General features: G+C 40.9%; 1 protein-coding gene across 2 annotated transcripts in view; it reads right to left on the bottom strand.

Annotated features, from left to right (window-relative positions):
• The window catches only part of AASS (aminoadipate-semialdehyde synthase), a 63,013-nt gene that overhangs the window by 24,426 nt on the left and 13,096 nt on the right, over positions 1-25,491 (bottom strand). The window contains exons 3-13 of one of the 2 annotated variants that reach the window (XM_047763536.1): positions 21,495-21,671; positions 18,741-18,825; positions 15,642-15,709; positions 15,387-15,533; positions 14,150-14,228; positions 13,900-14,027; positions 12,374-12,522; positions 10,181-10,303; positions 9,675-9,786; positions 2,391-2,450; positions 2,128-2,195 (exon numbers count right to left, since the gene is read on the bottom strand). In XM_047763536.1, coding sequence (XP_047619492.1) covers positions 2,128-2,195; positions 2,391-2,450; positions 9,675-9,786; positions 10,181-10,303; positions 12,374-12,522; positions 13,900-14,027; positions 14,150-14,228; positions 15,387-15,533; positions 15,642-15,709; positions 18,741-18,825; positions 21,495-21,671 — 1,196 coding nt within the window. The remainder of the gene's footprint in view (positions 1-2,127; positions 2,196-2,390; positions 2,451-9,674; positions 9,787-10,180; positions 10,304-12,373; positions 12,523-13,899; positions 14,028-14,149; positions 14,229-15,386; positions 15,534-15,641; positions 15,710-18,740; positions 18,826-21,494; positions 21,672-25,491) is intronic. The other variant, XM_047763537.1, reaches the window with a different exon arrangement.

Raw genomic sequence — 25,491 nt, 5'->3', positions numbered from 1 at the left:
ACACTCCGGGTGAATAATCACTGTGCTAAGGAATGAAGAAAACAAAAGAATAAGGTAGGATTCGGGATAACGCAAATTCCCTTCCAAAATCCATCTTCATTTTCAGTCTCTCAGCACAAGATTCCATCTGGGAAGAAGGGCCAGGAGTCCTAGGAGCTGGAGCCAAGCAGCCCTGCTGCTACATGAACTACGGTGGATAAAGAGGAAGGTATCATCGTGACAAGCCCTGTTAGATACGTCACTGGGATTAGTAACAGGAGATGATCAGATGATGAAAATGCAAAGAGTCACAGAACTGTGAAAAACAAAACGCAGGACGTTTCCCCTACAAGACACTCTCCTACAGAGTTACAGATCTAGTTGCTTTTTCATGAAACAAAGTATATGCGCTTGCCATCAAGCCAGAATATTCCACTGACACACAAAAATAACTGTAAGCTAACAAACATGTGGAAAAGGCACAACAGGAGTACTTGATCTGGTCAGATCTCTGATTTACTTCTTGTAGGTAAAACAATTGAGAAAGAAGATCAGGCGGTTTGTTAGTTTTTTAAAACTTTCCAACTCTGGCTCCTCCTGAGAATTCAGGGCGTGGGGTATTTTGTTAAATGTGAACAGATCACTGGAGCTGAAACAAATGCAGGTCAAGTGCAATCAGCTGTAGGAGAGCAGAACATTCCAAAGAAATGTCAGTGTTTCCAAACTTGAATAGTAAAATCAGTTAAGGAAACAGAGGCCTTAGCTAAGGGCCTCTCTAAGAGAATGCTTCTCTTGGACACATTTGCCACCTTACTTGTTGACACTTTCCTCCTAATAAGAATCCCCCGGGCAACGTGGACCACTCACCATTTTTTTCCTTCACTACTTTTCTTTTTTTAATCTAATTTTGATTTTGTGTTGGAACATAATTGATTTACGATGTGTTAGTTTCAGGTGTACAGAAAAGGGACTCAGTTATACGTATACATACATCCCTTCTTTCCCCACATAAATATTACAGAATATCGAGCAGAGTTCCCTGTGCTATTGAGTAGGTCCTATTTTCTATATATTTACTACTTTTCTTAATTTCTAACAAAGAGCTTACGCTGCTAAGCATTATCCCAAACAAAACAGAGTCCAAATCCTCGACTAAAAACCAATCTGAAAAAAAAAAATAAATTAAAAAAAAAACCAATCTGACAAATGCCATGTGATGTCACTTATATGTAGAATCTAAAATAGGGCACGAATGAACCTATCTATAGAACAAAAACAGACTCATAGAGAACAGACTTGTGGTTGCCAAGGGAGAGAGGGAGGGAAAGGGGTGGGCTGAGAGTTGGGGTTAGAAGATGCAAATTATTACACTTAGAATGGATCAGTAATAAGGTCCTACTGCATAGCACAGGTAATACAAGAATATATATATGACCGGGTCACTTTGCTGTACAGCAGAAATTGACACAACATTGCAAATCAACTATAATAAAAATTTTGTAGTAAATTAAAAAAAATAAAAACCAGTCTGAAAGCACCACAGACAAGGACAGTGTGCTCATTTTCCTTCGAGAGAATAACTGCGATATTACAATAAGCACAATGCTAGCAAAAGAACAAGAACTTTTGGAGTTTCAGTTGCTAACACACAAGTCTACATGGGATATTAGAAAGCCAAAATGATGCTACAATACTGCTGGAGGGAAAATAACTCACACTGGTTTCAGCCAGTCCCGTTGTGTGAATTTCCTATATTGACAGACATTTTTTGAAAACTGTACATTGCCTAATTCTAGTATCCTGAACTCACACGGAAGCATTAAAAAAATACTCATGCGATGTAGGACAAGAACAGATATACTGAAGTTCCTGTTGTGGCACAATGGAAACAAATCCGACTAGTACCATGAGGATTCAAGTTCAAGCCCTGCCCTCACTCAGTGGGTCAGGGGGATCTGGTGCGGCCATGAGCTGTGGTATAGGTTGCAGACGCAGCTTGGATCCTGCGTTGCTGTAGCAGTGGTGTAGGCTGGCAACTGCAGCTTCGATTGGACCCCTAGCCTGGGAACTTCCATATGCTGCAGACGGGGTCCTAAAAAGTAAAAAAAGAACTAATATATTAAACAAGAGGATGTGAACAATGCTTACCTGCTCTCTCGGAGTGTCTGGATGTATTTATACTTCTTAGCCAATGTGCCGTTGGATGTAATCACTGCCTAAATATATACGACACAAGATATTTCTTTAGTCACCACTTTTAGTCCCATGAACATGGACTCATGACAAATAGAGGAGAAAGAGAGTGACGAGATGGAGCAAAACAGGGAGGGAAACAGGGAAAGGGAAAAATGGAAGTGAGGATAGTGGTGGAAAAAATACACTAAGGAAAAGGATTTATTTTCATAACTTACGTCTCTCACCACGGGAGAAAAATTCTGACTTTCAAGAGGCTGTGTCGCATCTGATAAGATCTGAAAGGGAATTGAGATTGGGAAAAGATAAATGATACTACAAATAAGGCTTCTCACTATCTGTATCCATATTAAAATATTAGTCAAAGGAAAAAAAATTTAGAAAACAGTTTTCTGAAAATCACTCAATTGTGTAAATAACTGGTAATAGAAGTTTTCTGCAGGAGTTCCCATTGTGGCACAGCAAAAATGAACCCGACTAGTAACCATGAGGCTACAGGTTCAATCCGTGGCCTTGCTCAGTGGGTTAAGGATCCAGCATTGCCATGAGCTGTGGTGTAGGTTGCAGACATGGCTCGGATCTGAAGTGGCTGTGGCTGTGGCTGTAGCAGGCGGCTACAGCTCCGATTGGACCCCTAGCCTGGGAACCCCCATGTGCCATGAATGCGGCCCTAAAAAGCAAAAAAAAAAAAGTTTTCTACAAGCAATGAATTCTGCCCTCAAGAACATGCCATTTTGGTACAATTTCCAGTTCTAAAACGAGAGTTTAATTACAATCCGGTTTGCTTGCTGGAAACACAAAAAATCCTATGCTTCCCCACCAGTCAGATGAGCATTCTGGCAAACACCACCACAGGCTGTACAGGCACAGTCCTCAGCCCGAGGACTTCTGTTCCACCCCAAAGGTTCGGGCTGTTCTACAGAAAAAGAGAATGAGTCTTCCAGACAGCAAGACCACCAATCCCACCATGCGGAGTCTCCTTAAAATCGCTATTAGTTCTATGTACAAGCACATAAGCATTTCAAAAGTGTCGAGAAAAATGTCTTGACCTGGTAGACCTCAAGTCCCTCACACTCTTCCCAATTCCTCACAAGGAGTCAGACGGCCAACAACAGAAGCCACACATCTCACATCATCATCCCAGCATCTCAGTGCTCCTCTTTACTTCCAAAGTATCCAGCTTTTGCAGAGACCGCCAAAGGGTGAAAGTCAAGTAAGTCAGTATGGTTGCTTCCGATGGGCAGGGGCGTGGGGAATGAAACAATCGTTGCATCTTTCTCCATAGGTTAAGGTCTAGAGCACTCACTCAACTAAGAGCAAAATGCACCTACTCGATGCTAACAGGACAGTATGTATTCACTGTATTAAAATGAATATAAAAGTACTTTCATGAACCTAAAACAAACAACTAGGCTCTCTATTCCTGGGATAATGGCATTTAAAATACATATATTTTACATTCTCTCCCTCCTCCACTTCATTGGCATCTTTCTGTGGCTGTCGCATCCCATCTTACGGCAGAGTTGTGCACTTGTCCACTTGTTGTATCCAGGACCTCATGCTTCTGTAGGTCCAAAGCTGTGTTTGTTTTAATCCTCTTCATCTATATATATGTATGCCTTGTTCCAAGAAACAATAATTAGCTATTAAATTCAACTGAAACAAAACTTCTGTCTTGCTTCAAAACGATATCCTATGTGCCCTGCAATGCTACAGGGACCTCAAGTCAGAAAGGAGAGTCTGAGGGAAACAGGACAGTGCATAGACAAGCAGACCTCTTGTTTCATTTGTCTTCACTTTATTGTGCTTAATAGATGCTGCTTTTTTCATTGAAAGTTTTTGGCAAGGTTTGCTTGTGTCAAGAGGGTCAGTGCCATTTTTTCCAATAGCTTTTGCTCACTTCATGTCTCTGTGTCTCATTTTGGTAATTCTCCCCCAATTTTTTTTTTGTCTTTTGTTGTTGTTGTTGTTGCTATTTCTTGGGCCGCTCCCGCGGCATATGGAGGTTCCCAGGCTAGGGGTTGAATCGGAGCTGCAGCCACCAGCCTACACCAGAGTCACAGCAACGCGGGATCCAAGCCGCATCTGCAACCTACACCACAGCTCACGGCAACGCCGGATCGTTAACCCACTGAGCAAGGGCAGGGACTGAACCCGCAACCTCATGGTTCCTAGTCGGATTCGTTAACCACTGCGCCACGACGGGAACTCCCCCAAATTTTTTATTATTATTATTATATTTGTCATGCTGACCTGTGATCAGTGACCTTTGACGTTACTATTGCAAAAAGATTACGACTCACTGAACGCTCAGAACATGGTTAGCATATTTTAGCTACAAATTTTTTTTTTGTCTTTTGTCTTTTTAGGGCCACTCCCGCGGCATATGGAGGTTCCCAGGCGAGGGGTCGAATCTGGAGCTGTAGCCACCGGAACCACAGCAACTCAGGATCCGAGCCACGTCTTTGACCTACACCACAGTTCACGGCAACGCCGGATCCTTAACCCACTGAGCAGGGCTAGGGATCGAACCCGTAACCTCATGGTTACCAGTCAGGTTCATTAACCACTGAGCCACGATGGGAACTCCTATAAATCATTTTTTATTGATGTACAGTTGATATACAGTATTGAATTTCTTAAGTAATGTATGTATATTGTCTTTAAACATAAAGCTATTGCATACTTTATAATAGACTATAGGAGAGTTTAAACATAACTTGACTACGTGCTGGGAAAACAAAAAATTCCTGTGGCTCACTTTACTGTGCTATTCGCTTTATTGCAGGAGTCTGGCACTGAACTCACAATATCTCTGAGGTAACTTTAAATACAGCCCCCCCACTGTTATCAGAAGAGAACACAGACAGAATACTTCACCTTGTAGTGGTAAGCAGACACACATACTATCAAGACTACATAGAGACAACCAACAGGTTTCACGACGTCCCATGCTTAGAGACAGGCTGAGATGGAGGCTCCCAAGGCAACCCCACCACACCATTTGGAAGATCATAGTGACATATAAAAAGAAGAGAGTGTGACAATTTAGAGAAGCTGGCTTGTGAATAGACACCTAAGCAACACCACCTGCCTCAGTGCAGTGCTGACCAAAAATCTCCATCATCCCACTGCCTTGTCATATGGCCTAAAAGTCTAGAAACTCCTGATTCAAGTACATACAAGCATATCACCTTTTTTTTTTTTTTGATTTTATGACCGCACTCACAGCATATGCAAGTTCCTGAGCAGTTTCTAGATGCAACTGTGACCTACACCACAGGTGTGGCAATGCTGGATGCTTTAACCCATTGTGCCGAGCCAGGAATCAAACTCGCACCTCCACAGCAACCCAAGCAGCTGCAGTCGGCTTCTTAACTCACTGCGCCATGGCATCCATTTTTTAATGTACATTTCCCATCCAACAACAGTGAATGAGCACTTTCCAGACCAATCCTTTCATTGAGAAAAACCAGGTGAAATCGGAAAAGTCTCAAGTTCAAAGATAGTAGAGACTTGCTATACCAGAATTCTGGAGAAGGAAGACCAAAAGGATGCAAGATTTGGCACCACTATTCTTAGATGTAGTTGCCAATGTGGAGGCAATGGCTGGGATGCTGAGAGGTTAAGCAAAAAGCAGCAGAGAGAAACTCAGAAGAGCGCTGCAGTGACCTTAAACGACAGAGAAATAAAAATTGGAGTTTAAGTCCTGCTGAAGGAGACCCTAGTAAAGACCAAATTTTCATCTGGGATCCTGAAAGAGGGCATTCTAAAGAAAGGATAAATTGAAAACCATCGGTTTTCCAAAGGACCAAAGCCCAGCTTTGAATCACTTCCACCCCTGACTGAACTGAGGTGCTACTGTCCTATCTCCCTGCCAGAAACAAAGGACATCTCTGGAAAAAAATTACACAACATCCAGAGCCGCAAATCATCTAGAATTTTATGTGCACAATATCCAACATTCGATCAAAAATAATCAGGCATGTTAAATAATAAGAATCCACCGAGAACCAAGAAAAAATAAAACAGATAACATAAACAGACCCAGGAAATGTATTAGAATTATCAGAAGTGAGTGTAAATTCAGATTAATATGTTCAAAAAATAATTTCCCCCCCAGAAGGCAAAATGAACCCACAGTTATTAGTCAAGACAGTAGGTACCTTTAGGAAGGAGAGTGGGATTGATGCTGGCAAAGGCATGGGGGCGTTCTGGGATGTTAACACTGTTCTATTTTTTTACTTATAGAGTGTTCACACGGTGTCTTTGTGATAATTTATCATGCTGTGTACTTATGTATCACTCATGTGTGACACTTCAATATTTTTTATTACTACGTAATGTAAAAAAATTGTATTTGGTTCTTTACAAAAATTTTTCTTTAAATTTCACTTATCTTTCATCAGTCCAAAACTCTGCCGGAGTCAAAATGATTTAATCAATATATTATGACAGGAGTTCTACTTTAGATAGGAACTAAGTTCTAAAAGATCATGTCTCTTACACCCCACAACTATAAACTCTAGACAAAATACAAACCAGGAGTTCCTGTTGTGGCTCAGTGGTTAATAAACCCGACTAGTATCCAGGAGGACGGAGGTTCAATCCCTGGCCTTGCTCAGTGGGTTAAGGATCCGGCATTGCTGGGAGCTGTGGTGTAGGTCGCAGACGTGGCTCAGACCCCACATTGCTGTGGCTCTGGCGTAGGCCAGCAGCTACAGCTCTGATTGGACCCCTAGCCTGGGAACCTTCATCTGCTGAGGTGCGGCCCTAAAAACACCAAAAAAAAAAAAACAAAGAAGAAGAAGAAGCCTAAGTAACTACATAAGGGCTTCGGAGCATGAAAAATAGCAGGTGGTTTGGGGAGAGTGTTAAAACTTGGAAGAAATAACCAGCACAGTAGTCGGGTTTGCTCTTCTTTTGGCATTGCCCTGAGCAGGGAGCATGTGGTGTAAGAAGATAAAAAACGTACAGCAAGCTCACAGACTTTCTGATCTAAGGAGACAAGAGTGAAACCCAGAGCACCACAGCCTCTGGAGTGTGAGGGGGAAATGCCAAAAAGGACAGAGTCGGAGTTCCCATTGTGGCTCAATGGTTAATGAATCTGACTAGGAACCATGAGGTTGTGGGTTCGATCCCTGGCCTCGCTCAGTGAGTTAAGGATCCGGCATTGCTGTGAGCTCTGGTGTAGGTCGCAGATGCGGCTCGGATCTGGCATTGCTGTGGCTCTGGCGTAGGCTGGGCGGCTACAGCTCCGACGAGACCCCTAATCTGGGAACCTCCATATGCCGCACGTGCAGCCCTAGAAAAGGCAAAAAGACAAAAAAAAAAAAAAAGAAAGGACAGATTCAGATAAAATGTGAAGCCTAACTTCCATGTAAGCTCTGGTCCAAAACTGGAGAGACTAAGCATGTACAGATCAGAGTATAAACAACCCAGGTAAAGATGAAAGAGCTGAACTTTTATTTGAGCTACCTGTCTCAGGTGAGACAGAGTTCTCAGTTGAAGTGTAGCCAAATTAATTGGCTGCTTAAAAAAATAAAAAACAACAGCAACAAAAAAAACCCAAAAAAACAAAATCAACACTTTTCAGAGAAACATAACAATCCAGAACCTCCGCATCATGACTATGTACCTCATCCAGGACACGCTCCAAACTCATCCAATTAAGGAAAACCAGCAAACTCTGACCTAACCCATTCTCAAGGGAAAAGACAACAAATTTCACGTCCAAGTTTACCCAGAATTTTGGAGATACGCGGTAGACTGTAAAGTAGCTTTTATACCATGCTCCGTGTGATAAAGAAAACCCAGTCATAATCAATAAAAAGGTAGAAATTCTCAGAAGAGAAAGAAGAAAAAGAACCATATAGAAATGTTAGAATTGAAAAGATAGTATCTGAAATAAAAAATCCAGGTAAAGGGTGAAAGGAAGCTATTCAGTCTCCAGGGAAATGATTGCAGAGAGAAATGAATGAACATGCCTGAAAACAGAAAACATCCGGATAAACTGATTATTACTCTTTTATATACACATGCCCTTCAGCCACTTAGAGCTTTACAATTCCAGGGTGCTGGAACCAGAGGTCCCATTAAGGTTATGTATTAAAACCACCTTATTTTACAGGTGAAACACCTGAGGCTCAGAAAGGAAGTGAGTACCAGTCTCCAGGACATAAACCCAAGTTGATGTCTCCAGTAAAACCTGCCATGCGTATGCTCCTTCTCAGGCTACTTTAATCCCTTAGCACCGATTCCAGATACACAGCAGATCCAGCACTATGTCAGCAACCCTTCTTTGCCTTAACCTCTTTGTGCCTTAGTTTCCCCGTTGGTAAAATGGGTTGATGATATGGTACCTACCTGACAGGGTGATTGTAGGTATTTAAAAATTAAAACATATAAAATAATTTGAACACATCTGGAACATAGTACACAATATACAACATGCTGTTCAACCACGGTAATGCTTGCCCCCTGCTTTTTCTAAAGCCTATTATGTCTCCCTGCTGACATATTCCAGGATGAAAAACAGGGGGTCAACATGGAATGGTATGTGAAAGAAGAGAAGAAAATCACGAACCGGAAGTTTCCCTTATCCATGCCACAGTATGTACAAACCCATTTCAGAATGAGAGCCCCTGAGTGGAACGACGGATGATGTGAATGTGTGGGACCACCGCCTGAGGCAGACAGCCGTTAGCAATAGAAATAGAGCAGGATGGGTATGAACACTCAGGGTAAGGACTGAAAGTAAGAAAGCTTTCAGGAGTTCCCTCGGTGGCTCAGCGGTTCATGAGCCTGACTAGGATCCATAAGGATGGGGGTTCAATCCCTGGCCTCACGCAGTAGGTTAAGGATCCAGCGTTGCCGTGAGCTGTGGTGTAGGTCACAGACTCCGCTCAGATCCTGAGTTGCTGTGGCTGTAGCGTAGGTCGGCAGCTGTAGCTCCGACCCCTAGCCTAGGAACTTCCATGTGGCGTGGGTGCAGCCCTAAAAAGTAAAAAAAAAGAGAAGAAAGATTTCCTCTGACAAAGAAAAACGGAATTTAGGTAACAGTGGCCAATCACTGATCACAGTAATACCTAGCCAGAACATAGTGACTAAAATACAATAAAATTGTCTATATTTATGATTTTTCAAATCTCTTAATCACAGTACAGTAAGACTGCTCCAATATGAATTGACCTAGAAAGCAGGAAAATAATTGAAAATAAAGCACATCTTATCTCACACCTCATGAACACTCTTAACAAAATCTTTTTAGGGAGAGGCATACACAATTGTAATTATTCATGAAGGCAGTTATATAACAATATTTCCCATGAAATGAGTAAGCAGAACATGTGAAATAAGAATGTCGGTAAATACTGGGGGGAAGGGCTGGCATTTCATTTTACAGCAGATTTCTTAGCTACAGGAGACAAGAACATCCTTACGATCACTCCGAAGTTCTATTAAAGCCACAGAGATGTTGCAGATGCTACCAGTCCGCTTACCATTTCTTCAACAAAAGGGTAGAGCATGTCTCCAAAGTACTCTGTAGATTCAATTGGAAGTTGTGCCGGCAAATTATCAATGGAACACATCAGAATCCCAGAGCCTTCAACACTAGGAGAAGCAACATGCTTTATTCAGATGGACAAAAAATGTTATCTGTAAGCTCTAACTTCCCTAGGTGTGGACTCCATTAGCTAGGCTTCACAATCACCTGAAATTTTGTACCAGAATACATAAGAAAATAAATAAGACTTTTCCAACAAACCTTCTCCCTTCTTCTGCAACCCATTTCCCACTTGAATACAGTATATATAAAAGTATGTGTGTGTTTTAAGAGTTGAAATGTGTATGGTTTTTCTATCAAATTTTTAATAGGTTGAGCCTATCGCTGGAAATTTGCACACCCTCGGTAAAGATGTGTTGAGTATTTTAGATGAGTATATCGGAGGAAGTAACTCATGTATTACTGTGTGTCTCTCCTCATCTAACAGCTTTGCAAACTCACCTGTCATGAATAATATGCTGATCTGCATCATACATGCAAAAGGGGTGCTCTATTGTCGTACACTCAGTCATAAACTCAATAGACCCTCCTGTGTCGGCTGAAATGTCACATATTGCCACAAGTCTGTAAATAACATCGATACTTAGATGAGAACGTGGAACTCTGAGGTCTCCAACAGAAGTAAAAATGAGAGCGAATGAAAGGTGCTTCCACAGTTTTCAACGTAGAGGCCAAGTATTCCTAGGCTCTTGGCTCTTTTTCCTACAGCTCACTGTTGAGGAAACTGTTCTCCAGGGACACAGAGAATCTTTCCAAGAGGAGTTTAGTTTCCCCAAGCAAAAAGAAAAAGGGGAAGAGGAAGAGGAGGAGGAGGAGGATGGAGGAAAAAGAGAAAGGAAAAGAGATAAAGTAAAACAAACAAAAAACCCTTCCTTAGAGAAATGATTGACATCCGCCTAAAGTTAAGCCAGTTATGAAGTTCAATTACAATACCTCCACCCTGCTTAGTAGTACATAATTTTACATGTTATTACATAGGAATCTCTGGAATTAAGAACAGAAGTCTCAACTCAGGATTCAAAATCCCTTAGCGGTTGACCACAATTTTCCTGGCCAATCTCCCATTTCCACTGACCCATAAAAACCCTATCCTAGGAGTTCCCGTCGTGGCTCGGCAGTTAACAAACCCGACTAGCCTCCATGAGGACACAAGTTTGATCCCTGGCCTCGCTAAGTGGGTTAAGGAGCTGGCATTTCCACGAGCTGTGGTGTAGCTTGCAGACATGGCTCAGGGCTGGTGTGGCTGTGGCTGTGGCGTTGACCAGAGGCTACAGCTCCAATTCAACCCCTAGCCTGGGAACCTCCATATGCCACAGGTGCAGCCCTAAAAGACAGAAAGACCAATAAATAAGTAAATAAGTAAATAAATACATAAACCCTATCCTAGAGCTAGACTGTCTCACTCACAGTCTTAAATTGTGCTTCGGTGGCTCCATGTTTATCAAATCCCAGTCCTATCAGTTGAAAGTTCTTGTTCTCCCCACTCCTCCTAAAGCCTGTGCCAAACCCGTGCTCCCACTTCCTTCTAAGCTCCGGAGATACTGATTGCTCCTAGCATTCCCTTGGTATTTACTTGATGCCAGCTGCATGCCAGAGGGCACAACCATATTTTTTCTCTCTCAGCTTAGCAGAGTGCCAGGCAGACCTGGTTTTCCACAAATATTTATTGAGTAATTTATTCAACATTGAGTAATTATTTGAATGAGCATCTTGTGTCAAACAATGTCCTGCATACCTATGGCGAAGACAAATGGGAACCCCATCCTTAAGGGATTAAGTTCTAGTAAGTTGGGGAAAACTATAAACACAGGAAAAATAAATGATCATGAGTTTCAGGGGGCGGGAAATAGTAACAGGCTGTTACTGAGAGGTGGAAACGGAGAAGCAAGAGAAGAACTCTCTGAGGAGCTTCCTTTTGAGCGATGTGTCGAATCACAGAGATTAAGAGAAGAGAATTTCAAGACAGGAAGGGAGGAGTTCCCATCGTGGCTCAGGGGTAATGAACCCAACTAGTATCCAAGAGGACAAAGGTTCAAGCTCTGGCCTTGCCCAGTGGGTTAAGGATCTGGCGTTGCTGTGAGCTGCGGTGTAGGCCAGCGGCTGCAGCTCACATTCAACCCCTAGCCTGAGAACTTCCATATGCCTCGGGTATGGCCCTAAAAAGACAAAAAGAAAAAAAAAGAAAAAAAAAATAAGAAGGGAAGGAAATAGACTTACCAGCATAGAAAACAAACTTATGATTACCAAGGGGGAGAGGGATAAATCAGGAGTTTAGAATTAACAGATATATACTATATATACAATAAATATCTAAACAACTAGGACCTACTGTATAGCAAGGGGAAATATATTAAATATCTTATAATAACCTATAATGGAAAGAATCTGAAAAAATATTTCTATCTATCTGAATCACTTTGCTGTACACCTGAAACTAACAATACTATAAATCAACTGTACTTCAATTTTAAAAATTAAAAAAAAAGAGAGAGGGAGGGTTAGCTGCCAAATATTTCAAGAGGTGGAGTAAGGTAAGACAGACAACTGGCCATCAACAGTCAAGTCCTGTGCTCTGTGGACTGTCTATGTGTGGGTCTTGCTGCCAAAAACTGCCATCGCTGCTGAAGTCCTTACTTGTGTGGCAATGCAGGGCAGCCTTCAACACCAGCAACTGAGGACTTGCCTGGAGCCAGGAGACTCTGAGCATCTTGGCGGGTTAGTAGACGAGGGGTATTTTGTTCCCAGTAGATCCCATTGATTAAACAAGTTGTATAGGGTGCAATCTGTAAGGCAAATTCCCAAGTTCAACGAGGTAGGAAATGGCCTTTTTCACTGCAGTGTGCTGAAAGAGAGCTACCAGTAAAGTCCATGAGGAAATTATTTAAGGTTACTTCTAATTGGCTTTGTTATTTACCAAGTCAGTGGCCACGTTCTGAAGCAAAGACAATAAACAGCCACCCAGATTTCAATGGAGAATTACCACATTATGGGAAAATATATGAACATATATTAATAATTTGCATTCTATAATGCATTGCAGAGCCAAGACAAAGGAAATAACAGAATAGGGCTCTATTTCCAGCTCAGCCTCTAGTAGAGTGTGATCTAAAGCATGCTACCTCAATTCCTCTGGGCTCTGTTTTCCTTACCTGCCAGATGGGGATAATACGTACCCTAGTCCTCAAAGGAATGCTGTGAAGATTAAATCAGATAACATCTGTAAGCTCCAAGGACCAATGTGCTACATGCATGCATACATGGTAACTAGGTCATTTTTAAGTTTTAGGATGTATCCAATCACCAATACTTCTGTGATTGGGGAAAAGAGAAGGGATGGAAATTTACTAGATTCAAAATTTTTCAATTTGAAATGAGTTTTATAATACCTGTTTCTCAAGCATCTCAAGCATTCTCCAGTTACAGGTAAGAATCCTTCTTCTATAATATGCTCTACTTGCTATAACACTAAATTTCATACCAGAATCTAGAAATTTTATATTGTTCAAATGTATCTGAGATTATTTTAAACATTCCTTTTCACCATAGGTGCATGCATTTTTTGTTGATTTGAGCAGGGCCATTGTATGACCAATGACTACAGAACACCCAAATATACTATCCCTCTTATGAGACCAGTGTGTTCCCATCAGAAGGAATGAATTGGAAGGAACTTTTCTGTGCAGTTGAGATGAGTCTCTGCTTATATAGCTATACTATTTCACTCTGGCCTCCTATAATCAATGGCATATATGTCAAGATGGCTGGCTGAGGTTTCAATTGCAATTTGTGGCCAGAGAAGGGACAGATGTATTTCAAGATCAAACCTCACAGACATTGTGCTTTGTCAACAGTACTAATTCAGGATAAACACGGAAAACACTAACGCACAGGAAATCGTTTAGCGCTATGGGGCGCATGCAGACCTGAAGTAGAAACAGAGTCAGTGAAGCTGAAACCACCAGACCCACTAATTGAAGGCCACTCCGAACAGCAATAAAAGCCAACAACTCCTAGGCCCCACTCATCATACCCAAAGGAGTCACAACAAGTCAATGTGGGGAACTGAAAAACAATGTACACACTCACAGTATCTCCCCTTAAAAAGGGCCTAACTATAGTGTATCATGAGCAGCCAGCTCCAGGGCGGGTATGATACTCACGTCGGTACTGAAACGACTTGTGTAGCGCTCAGGATGCTTGTCATACTCGACGGGGTCATACACACCATCGGTTTTCCTGACAAGATGATGATGGCGACTCAACACGGTCCCGTACACTTTTCTCAGGTCTTGGGAGGAGAAAGAAATGAGTAAAGTGAGTTGCAGATGATAGACTATGGCGATAGAATACTCTAACACAGAACCTGTTGAAAAAACGGCAAAAGATGCACACGCCACCCGCCCCCCTCACCTCCAGTTTGGGAAACTTCTTTTAATTCATGTGGCTCCACATATTCACAAGGTAATTCATTGAAGATTTCTTGGGCTCCCTGTAAAGAAGACATGAGTGACGATCTAAAAATCAGTCTGAAAAGAGCCAGTGCAGTTTCCTGCAAAAATTCCAACTCACTTCCCCTATAATAATATAGCTCAGCTTATCCTGCCCTGCAACTGGGACCACAACGCGGGAGTACAGGTCAGCTCTTGTATGCAGCCTGCAAATCAACTTTATTCCCACTTACACACCACTCATTGGGAGAGACTTTATTCTTTTCACTTAAAGTTATTCAGCAAAGGAGTTTCCCCTCATGGTGCAGCGGAAACGTATCCAACTGGGAACCATGAGGTTGCGGGTTCAATCCCTGGCCTCGCTCAGTGGGTTAAGGATCTGGCATTGCCGTGAGCTGTGGTGTAGGTTGCAGATGTGGCTCAGATTCTGTGTTGCTGTGGCTGTGGTGTAGGCTGGCAGCTAGAGCTCTGATTCGACCCCTAGCCTGGGAACCTCCATATGTTGCAGATGTGGCACTAAAAAGCAAAAAAAAAAAAAAAAAAATTCAGCATAGAAACAAAAGTATTTAGAAATAAGAGTATAATAACAATATTTCTATTTACTTTTTGATCCATTGCAGAAATTATTTCAAATTTGGAAAACTATATTTCCTAGAAAAAAAAAATCAGATGGGTATCTCACAGAATAATAAATAGCGATATCCTATCTTTGCTGAAGATCTATTTTACAAGATTCTCTGGGGGATCACAAATGCATTCTCACAACTACCTCAGAAAGAAGAAAGAAACAATTCTAGTCTTGAATTAAGCCTAGAATTTTTTGGCAAAACTTCAAGTCTTGAAAAATTTACATCCTGGGATCACTTCCAAATTTCTGGTCATCTCAGTGACGGAAGTAAAATAGACCACCCTAGAAACAGACCTTTACACAACAAGTACTTATTCTTCTGAGAAGAAAAAAAAAGAAAAGGAAAAGCATTCAAGCCTCTGACAGCTTGGACTCAGCTGAAAGCAAAGACAGTACATTTGGACCAGCGCCGCTCTTTACTGTGGGAACAGCATAGGTAAGAAAAGTACCAAGAAAAGAAGGCCCCATCATGGAAAAGGAGGCTCTGAAATGTCCACAAAATGCCCACATCCTTTGCGTTAGTGTCAGAGTTTCAGACTCCTTTACAGAAAAGAAAACAGTTGAAATTTACCTTAGATACGTTACCAGTTCCTGTGAACACAAATGTTAAGGGTCCTATTGACTTTGGCATCAAACCCAGAGATATTTCATAGCCAGCGTCCCGGACAGCTTGCACAGCCTGACTGCTGTTCCTGTAGTTATGAGCCATGCCAATGTGCTGCAAGCAAGCACACACGGTTCAAGTTAGCCTACCATCCAAGACATGTTCCCATTCTTAAAATGTGACATGTATTTAAAAAAAAAAAAATACACAAAAACATCTCACCATAAAAGGTGTGTGGTGTCCCAAAGCAAGGAGCCTTAAACCCATTCCATGTAAAATGTTGAGCATCCCTGTTGCAGAATCAGACCAACAGAAGATAGACCATTAGCTGGGAGGCGTTGAAGCTGTTCTTTACTGCCCATTCTCCAACCTGCTTGGTGCTCCGACAGCGTCTTTTTCCTTAACATTAGTTACCCTCAAGATTCTGTCCCAGGCTCTATTCTCTTCAGTCTTTACATTTTGTTTCCTTAGCTAATCTCCTTCATTCCTGAATTTCAAGTACTCTCCATATGCTGATGACTCCGAGTCTATAGTTTTAACAAAGTTTTAATTTATGTCAAGACCCAACCAACCACCTTATGGACTGCCTTAGCAAGCCTCCAGGGAAGACCTCGGCATCCGACATTCTCTCCTTCTTTTCCAGATGAGAATTTTCCCTCTCCATATTCCTGCCAAATTTTCTTTGGTCTTTTTTCTGATGTCAACTTTGAAAGGAACGATTTACATACAATAAATCACACCAATTTAAAACCTATAGTTGGGGAGTTCCCGTCGTGGCACAGTGGTTAACGAATCTGACTAGGAACCATGAGGTGTCGGGTTCGGTCCCTGCCCTTGCTCAGTGGGTTAACGATCCGGCGTTGCCATGAGCTGTAGTGTAGGTTGCAGACACGGCTCGGATCCCGCGTTGCTGTGGCTCTGGCGTAGGCCGGTGGCTACAGCTCTGATTCGACCCCTAGCCTGGGAACCTCCATATGCCACGGGAGCGGCCCAAGAAATGGCAAAAAGACAAAAAAAAAAAAGAAAAGAAAAAGAAAACCTATAGTTGGATAATTGTTATCAAATGTACACACCCATATTACCACCAACACAATCAAGACACAGATTATTCCCATCATCCCGGTCAATCCTCCCCAGCCCTTGGCCCCAAACAACTACTGATTTTATTTCTGTCCGTAGAGATTAGTTTCTTCTTCAGTTTCATACAAATGACATTTTAAGTATTTACTCTTTTTGTGAGTCTGCTTTTACTTGGGATAATATTTTTAAGATTCATGAATGCTTTGGGAGTTCCTTTCATGACTCAGTGGTTAGCAAACCCAACTAGAATCCATGAGGATGTGGATTTGATCACTCGCTTCGCTCAGTGGGTTAAGGATCCAGCGTTGCTGTGAGCTGTAGCATAGGTCACAGACACAGTTGGGATGCAGCTGTGGTGTAGGCTGGCAGCTGCAGCTCCAATTCGACCCCTAGCCTCGGAACTTCCCTATGCCTTGGGTGCCGCCCTAAAAAGCAAAAAAAAAAAAAAAGATTCATGAATACTTTGTGTGTATAAGTAGTTTGCTTTTTTTTTTTTTATTGCTCAGGAGTGTTCCATTTTATGGATATACCACAATTTATTTATCCATTCCTCTGATGATTGCCTGGGCTATTATGATTGAAGCTACTATAAATATTCTTCCCAAAAAAATTTTCTCTTGATAAATGTCTATGACTAAAGTTTGTTTTACACATTAATATTCAAGTTTTTTAATTTCTACTTGAGTTGTGCCTTTCAAGGATTTGTCCGTTAACATTGTCAAATTTATTGGCCTATTCATAATATCCCCTTATCCTCTTAACATCTGCAAGGTTATGATGGTTCCTCTTGTATTCCTAATATTGGTAAAAAGCAGTTGTTTTTTTTTTTTAATCAGTCTCACTAGAATTTCTCAACTTTAGTGATTAAAAAAAGAATCACCTTTTGATCTTCTCTATTGTTTTCCTATTTCAATTTCATTGATTTTCCCCTTATCTTCCAAATATTTGAAAATGTTCTGGCTATCCTTCTGTTATAATTCCAATGTCAATTTCATTATAGTCAGCGCACATGTCTTTTTGCTATTTCTTGGGCCGCTCCCGCGGCATATGGAGGTTCCCAGGCTAGGGGTCGAATCGGATCTGTAGCCACCGGCTTACGCCAGAGCCACAGCAACGCGGGATCCGAGCCGCATCTGCAACCTACACCACAGCTCACGGCAACGCCGGATCGTTAACCCACTGAGAAAGGGCAGGGACCGAACCCGCAACCTCCTGGTTCCTAGTCGGATTCGTTAACCACTGTGCCACGACGACGATGGGAACTCCACATACTCTATGATTTCAAACCCTCTCAATTTATGAAGAATTGTTTTGTGACCCAGCATATAGACTCTCTAGGACTTCCGGTTGTGGCTCAGTGGTAACGAACCCAAACAGTATCCATGAGGACCCAGGTTTGAACCCTGGCCTCACTCAGTGGGTCAAGTATCTGGCATTACCATGAGCTGCAGTGTAGGTCACAGATGCGGCTCGGATCCTGAGTTACTATGGCTGTGGTGTAAGCTGGCATCTGCAGCTCCAATTTGACCCCTAGCCTGGGAACTTCCATACACTTCAGGTGCAGCCCTAAAAAGCAAACAAAAACACAAACAAATAAAAAACCATTAGACACTCTAGGTGAATGTTCCACATGACTTGAACAGAATGTGAATTCTATTCTGCAGTTGCTGGATGTTGGGGGGTTGACAGTATTTTGAGTCTTATATCCCTACACACTTTGTCTAATTACTCTGACAATTATAGGTCTTCACGTAGTCTAGCTTGATACATTCCATGCGGTGTTTCTCAACTAAAAATGGTTCAAAGTTCTAAGTGGGACAAAAACCAAGTGATGTTCTTCCCCAAACTCCAGTTCTTATCCTTGCTAGACTGCTCCTCTGTGGGCTCCTGTCCTCAGCCCTTTTCGTCTCTTTTATACGTTCTCCCCTTCTTCAGTTTCTCATCACCAAACTGACCTCTCTTTCCAAGCTTCCAAACAGAACCTCCTAAACTTCAGAGCCTATCCGTGGTTGATATCTTTCCCCCTGCTCTCTTTTTCTTAATTTTTGTAATGAACATAGTTTAATAAAATAAAACACGTCTTATTTTACTCCCCTGATATTCATCACCCTTAGTCACAGTCACACCCCTGTTTATTTTTATTGGTGAAAATGAACACGCCTATCCCCTTGCCACAGAAAAAACAGTTACTCCTCAGGCAAATTGAGAGAGTGGGTGATGTAACAGCCCTGGCATACCTACCTGCCACACCTGCCCACTGTCCAAACGCCACTACCCGTATTCCTCTATGATCCACCATTTTCTCATAATCGATAAGTCGGATTTCCTGAAGAAAGGATAAAAAATTTCTCAACCAGACTCATCAAGCTTAATTTCAATGAGTAGTGCATATGAGCAAGTGAGTGTTTCACATTTTTTTTCCCCTTATAAAATATATCTTGACTTGCTGAGGTGCATCATGAACTATTTAGAAAATGCTGGGTCACAAACCAGTGACAGGTTTGTGTTTAGAGATGGAAGAATGGTCCTAGCAGGGTGCTAAATGCCCCTTGACGATAAGCAATAAAATAACAAAAGTTCTTGAAACTTTTAGCCCAGCATGATCTACAAATATATTTACATAATGCCCCACTTATCCTCACACCATTCCTTCTAGTCTCAAAAAATAAAGTCCTTCCTGAAATTAATCCCTGTGAGCTAGAACCCAGCTTTCTTCTCTGTCCTCTAAGGCCACTGCTGAATTTTTTCTCTTCCTTGTATTATCTCTTTACAGTGTCTCTTCCCGTCAGCCATTCTAAATACACCCAGGCCTCTCTTCTACCTTAAAAATAACAATACTCCCTCTCAAATCCACACAAACAAACCTATCTCATTCTCTCTCTCTCCTCCGCTCCCTTCCCCTCATCTGTCTAGTATCTCTGTCTCTCTTTTTTCTCTCTCCATCCTTTCCCAAGTAAGCTTCATTTTAAAAGTTAAAACACATGCTGCCTGTGTTTCACTTCCTTGCCTTCACTAAAACCACATTTTTCCCCTTTCCTTGGCAATCTTCCCTCTCTTTTGGAAATGCCCTATTAATTCATGCTTAAAAGCTACTGACACCTTGTAATTATAGAATGTTTTAAACAGTCATTTTATTTCCTCAGATGATATGAGTTTTATCAGGTGCATGGATTTAAGAATATTTAATATTCATCCAACTCCAAATAACTTATTATAAAATGTTGCCCCAGAGCAGCCTGCTGGGTCTGTTTTTATTAATTTCTTGCAATGAAAGGAAGTTCATACAACAACAGAGAAAAAAGTTTCTGAAGTTATTTTTGAGTGGTATATCTGCTTAAGGGGAAACAGTCTTCTTGTAACATTATTTCCATTAATTATGTTTTGAATTTGTTCTTCTGAAACACTGCAAATTAACTACAGCCTCCATCAAGTGAATCTGAAATTAGTGAGAATGAATTCTACAGGCCTATGTAAAATACATCTTCCTCCATTGCTTTTACTGTGGGTGACTCTTCTGTCCTCTACCGATTGTCCAGTTCTAGTCTAGTTTCTATGCCCTAATGTCCTCACCCCATGAGTGGGCCTTGCACGTCTCCATCTACCTTCACTCCTTACCCTCATCCAGTCCTCCTGCCTCTGGGTACCATCTAGTCTCCGACCAATTGCAAAATGTGTATCTGGAGAAGCTGCCCTCTTGAGCTGCAGACTCACTTCTCTGCTTTTTGTCTCATGGACAAATTAAACTCCACAAACCCTAAGCTCAACTCTTGATCCTCTCATCCAAGCCTGCTGCTCTTGAGTAGCATCAGCTCAATCTTAGGCAACTCCTTTAAGCTTCTCCAACCAAATCTTGGCGCCGTCTCCGACTCTTCTCTTTCTCTCGTTTCAGCAGTGAACCCTGTAGGGTCAGACCTCTGAACACCTCCAAGATTTTCCAGGTATCCCAGCCTGCCCTTCCGCCACCCTCATGCAGCCACCGTCATCTGTGGCCTAACATCTGGGCTAGTTTAGACCAACAATCTTGCTCTTAATTTTGTTCTCCTTTTCCCACCTCCAAATTATTGCCAACACAACCGGCTGAATAAGCTTTTAGAACATGATTGACTCTAATCCTCCACACAGAAAGATCATCAGGCCTTTGCACTATTATTCTTTCAGTTTGAAGATTTTTTTCCCCAATGGATATGGCTTGATCCTCCTTCACTTCCTTCAAATTTTGCTCAATGCCAACTTCACAATGAGGCTCCCTCTGATCATCCTATTTAAACTAGCATTGTCACCTCCCCCAGGGCCCGGCACTCCTTTCTTTCTTCCGTATCATATTTATCTCTATTACACACATCACCTAGTGACATGTGAGGAGTCATTTATTATCCATCTCTTCCGACTAGAATGTAAGTTCTGTTCACTGAGGTGGTCAATGTCAGACACACTATGGGTGCTTGGTGAGTATCTGTTGAGTGAAGAGATGATAGTTTTTCTGTCGAATTTATATCTCGGACAAAAAATTCTTTCCCTTATGAATATTAATAAGTGCAGAAGGAGTCTCCAGTCCAGTTCTGGTACTAGAGTTGGGCAGCCCCATTCAAGTCGCTTCACCTCTCTGGGCTCCATCTGAAAAGTTAAGGTGATGGGTTATATGCCCTCTGAGGTTCTTTTCAGCTCTAAAATTCTACCTAGGGGCATTTGACCAATTAACCTTATAAATTAAGAATCATTTGAGGCAAATGCTTCTATTGTTCTTTTCATTTTACAATACAAAAGGAATGAACTGCTTGGTTCCTCTTATCACAAACTCCAAGATTGTCCAGCCTAGAAGCCTAAGAGCCACAGATCTACTCAAGCACTAACTAGCAGATCACCTTTCCTATGAAAGTGAGTAACGTGATATATTCCTAGATGCTGAAAGGAAACAAAAATCCCTCGTGACAGTTAAAAGTTTAAAAAAAAAAACTGTTTCTAAATTAACATTTATGAATATTGGTCACTAATTACCTGCTTTAGAATCTCATCCAACAAACCCATATTGGCCTCCTGAGCCTTTATTGTGTGGGAGAAGAATGCATAAGTCTTCTTGGACATTAATTTTTCCTCTGGGGGTCTTTTAACTCCCAAAATTAGACAAGCTTCAGAAATATCCTCCTGAAGAATGCCACCAGCTTTCACATATTCCTGGGAATATAATTTTGATTAAAGGTTATTCCCCAAAATTCTGTTATTCATATTTTAATAAATAAATGTAGCAAAAAAATTTTAATAAATAAATAAATAAATGAATGTAGCAGTTAAAAGGCACACACTTTCAGAAGAATAAAATAAAATTTCTAATATTCTTACTTGCTGGCTACAGATCAACCTAACATACTTGACTTTTATAGCAAACACTTTTATTTAAGAACAGTTAAGGAGTTCCCATTGTGGCTCAGTGGAAAAGAATCCGACTAGGAACCATGATGTGGTGGGTTCGATCCCTGGCCTTGCTCAGTGGGTTAAGGATCCGGCATTGCTGTGAGCTGTGGTGTAGGTTGCAGATGTGGCTCGGATCTACCGTTGCTATGGCTATGGTGTAGGCCGGTGGCTACCACTCCGATTAGACCCCTAGCCTGGGAAACTCCATATGCCGCAGGTGCGGGCCTCAAAAAAACAAAAGACAAAAAAAAAGTTAATAGTCTGACATCTTTTTGCTGGCATGCCTGTGGCATGTGAAAGTTCTCAGGCCAAGGGATCGAATCCAAGCTGCAGCTACAACCTGATCCTTAACCCACAGTGCCACAGCAGAAACTCTATCACTCAGGTATATTTTTATTATTTTTTATTTATTTAATTTTTCTTTTAGGGCTGCACTTGCAGCATACAGAAATTCCCAGGCTGGGGGTTGAAGTGGAGCTACAGCTGGAGACCTGCGCCACAGCCACGACAATGTCATATCCAATCCACATCTGCAACCTACACCACAGCTCACAGCAATGCCGGATCCTTAACCCCTGAGCAAGGCCAGGGATCGAACCTGCAATCTCAAGGTTACTAGTCGGATTCGTTTCCACTATGCCACAACAGGAACTCCTCAGGTATATTTTTAAAAGAAAGACATATATCTGCAATATTTTCTTTTTCTTTTTTGGTTCAATTAGTATTTATTACTGCCCTACTCTATGCAATGGACTGTGCTGGTGATAAAACACAAAGACAAGATCCTTCCTATAAAGGAACTCATAAAAATTATAAAAAGAAGTCAGAGGCACAATACATGAGGCTGAACTCAAAAGAACATTATGATTAGCATGATTTAAGTGGTATATTAATTTAATGGATCTTGAGATAATTCCCAGGTGGGATGATCAAGGAAATACAAAAATTTAAATTAATCTAAAAGACTGGGCAGGATTTAGAGGTAGGGAGATAGGAGATACAAGATGGTAATACCAGCAAGAGGCATTGAAGGAATATATACAAATATGGAGACAGGAAAGTAAGGAGACAGTCAGGGCATGAGTGAATATATGAATATTATGAGTGAATATAGCTTTATTGGATAAAAATAAAAATAATAATCATTGATATTTATTAATAATAAATTACTATTTGCTTTGCTAACCTCTTTGTATGACTTATTTAATTCTCAAAAACTCCCATGAGGTAGGTACTATTATCCTCATTTTATCAATGGGAAAACTGAGTGTTATTTATTAAACACAGATTTCATAGCTATTGTACATGGAGGCAATAGACAGTCATTTCAGATTTTTAAATAAGGGGGTAGCATGATCCAGGGAGAATTTTAAAAGTATGAAAGCAGGCTATTGAGTAAAATGAAGATAAATCTAGAAAGGAATCTACTTCAAAGGAAAGTATAAATGAATAAGAGAGATTGTAAAAGAATGAACCGTGTGGTTCATACCTGCTTTCTTTGAAAAGAGTCTATTTGCCCATTTATAGTGGACTGGTTAAATAAATCATGAGAAATAATGGAGTAATTAGAGGAGAGTAATTACTACACAGTCATTAAGTAGAATGAAGCCAATCATTAAGAACTGACATGGGAGTTCCCATTGTGGCTCAGCAGTAACGAGCCCAAGTAGTATCCATGAAGATGAGGGTTCGATCCCTGGCCTTGCCACTGGATTAAGGAGCTAGCATAGCTGTGAGCTGTGGTGGAGTGATTTCCAGGATATGTTGTAGATGGAACAAAGCAAGGTGCAAAAGAATAGATAGAGTATTCTGCAAAAGATTGAAGGGAAAATTACACACACACATGCACACACATATAAACATACCTACTTTTGCAAGAAGAGATATAGAAATGACAGATCAGAAACTAAGGAAAATAGAAACCTACAGGGTGGGTGGGAGTGGCATGTAGAGAAATAAGATGAGAGCAAGACTTCTCTGTGTCACATTTTTTTATATAGTTTTAATCTTTGAAACCTGTAAATATTTAACTTATTTGAAAAAATTAAAGTATGTAAAAGCAAATATTAAAATGTAATAAAAACAAAGATAAACTAATCCAACTGGATATCATATTGATAATGTAACCACACAAAAAAACTAATTCAGACATCTTTTGAACACAGCATTCTGAATATTCTTTGTATATTCTAAGACGTATTCTAAAGACAAAATTCTAAGAAATATAAAACTCCATCCAGCATTCTCTTATTGAGGTATAATTAACATTACAATAGTTTCGAGGGTATAACAAAATCTAATATTTATATTTTACGAAATGATCACAATAAGCCGTTAACACCCATCATCATATACAGTTATAGATTCTTTTTTCCTTATGAGAACTTTCAAGATGTACTCTCCTAGCATCAATAGATTTATTGCTGGTTGTAATATTAGTATTATGATTCAAACACTACGTATAAAATTTAAATCAAAAAAAGATTTAAAAGCAAACCTTAGGAGTTCCCGTCGTGGCGCAGTGGTTAACGAATCCGACTAGGAACCATGAGGTTGCGGGTTCGGTCCCTGCCCTTGCTCAGTGGGTTAACAATCCGGCGTTGCCACGAGCTGTGGTGTAGGTTGCAGACGCGGCTCAGATCCCGCGTTGCTGTGGCTCTGGAGTAGGCTGGCAGCTTCAGCTCTGATTAAACCCCTAGCCTGGGAACCCCCATATGCCGTGGGAGCGGCCCAAGAAATGGCCAAAAAAAAAAAAAAAAAAAGCAGACATTAAAATGTAATAAAAACAAAACAAAACAAATATACCCAGGAGTTCTTTTGTGGCTCAGTGAGATAAGAATCTGGTGATGTCACTGCAGCAGCTTGGGTTGCTGCTATGGTACAGGTTCGATCCCTGGCCCAGGAACTTCCCAGTGCCATGGGGACAGCCAAATAAATAAATAAATAAGTTCAATTGGATAGTAAATTAACAATGTAACCACATAGAAAAACTAATTAATTAATGGGCTAAAAATGTGCATTAATGTTACAAAGAAATACAGTTTTTACTACTGAAGAAAACAGATGCAAATATAAAATTTTAAAGGTAGGAAAAACCTTCAATGTTAAAATTTAATTTGGAAACATTAGTATTAACTCATGGTTAAATAACAGCTATGTATATGTATGTGTGTCTGTATATTTCTCAGCTCTGTCCACTAAGAGGGCTAAGAGCAACAATATCTCAGTAACAATAAGCACACCCAGCACCAGATCTTGGTTTCTATATATAAAAAGAAATCAGGACTCCCTGATGAAATGGTTAATTCCAGATGTGTGGCAGAAAAAGCACAAGGTGGAGCTAGGACAACCTGCTATTGCTGGAAATAAGAAAGTTCAAAAATAAACATATTCATGTCCAAAGGACAGAGGCACCCTCTTAAAGGCACTCTGTCTCAAATCTGATAATTAGGACATTTTAAAGAATAATGGCTAATGGATTATCATACATTAAATGAAAAAGGCCCATGCAACCATAATGATACTCAAAAGAGCAAGAGAGACAGGGGAAACTAAGGGAAAACTTTTCTACAGAAGAATATCA

This window comes from Phacochoerus africanus, chromosome 16 (assembly GCF_016906955.1).
Source record: "Phacochoerus africanus isolate WHEZ1 chromosome 16, ROS_Pafr_v1, whole genome shotgun sequence".
Classification (NCBI taxonomy): domain Eukaryota; kingdom Metazoa; phylum Chordata; class Mammalia; order Artiodactyla; family Suidae; genus Phacochoerus; species Phacochoerus africanus.
The sequence above is the reverse complement of the archived record's forward strand: the minus strand, read 5'-3'. Positions and strand labels throughout refer to the sequence as shown.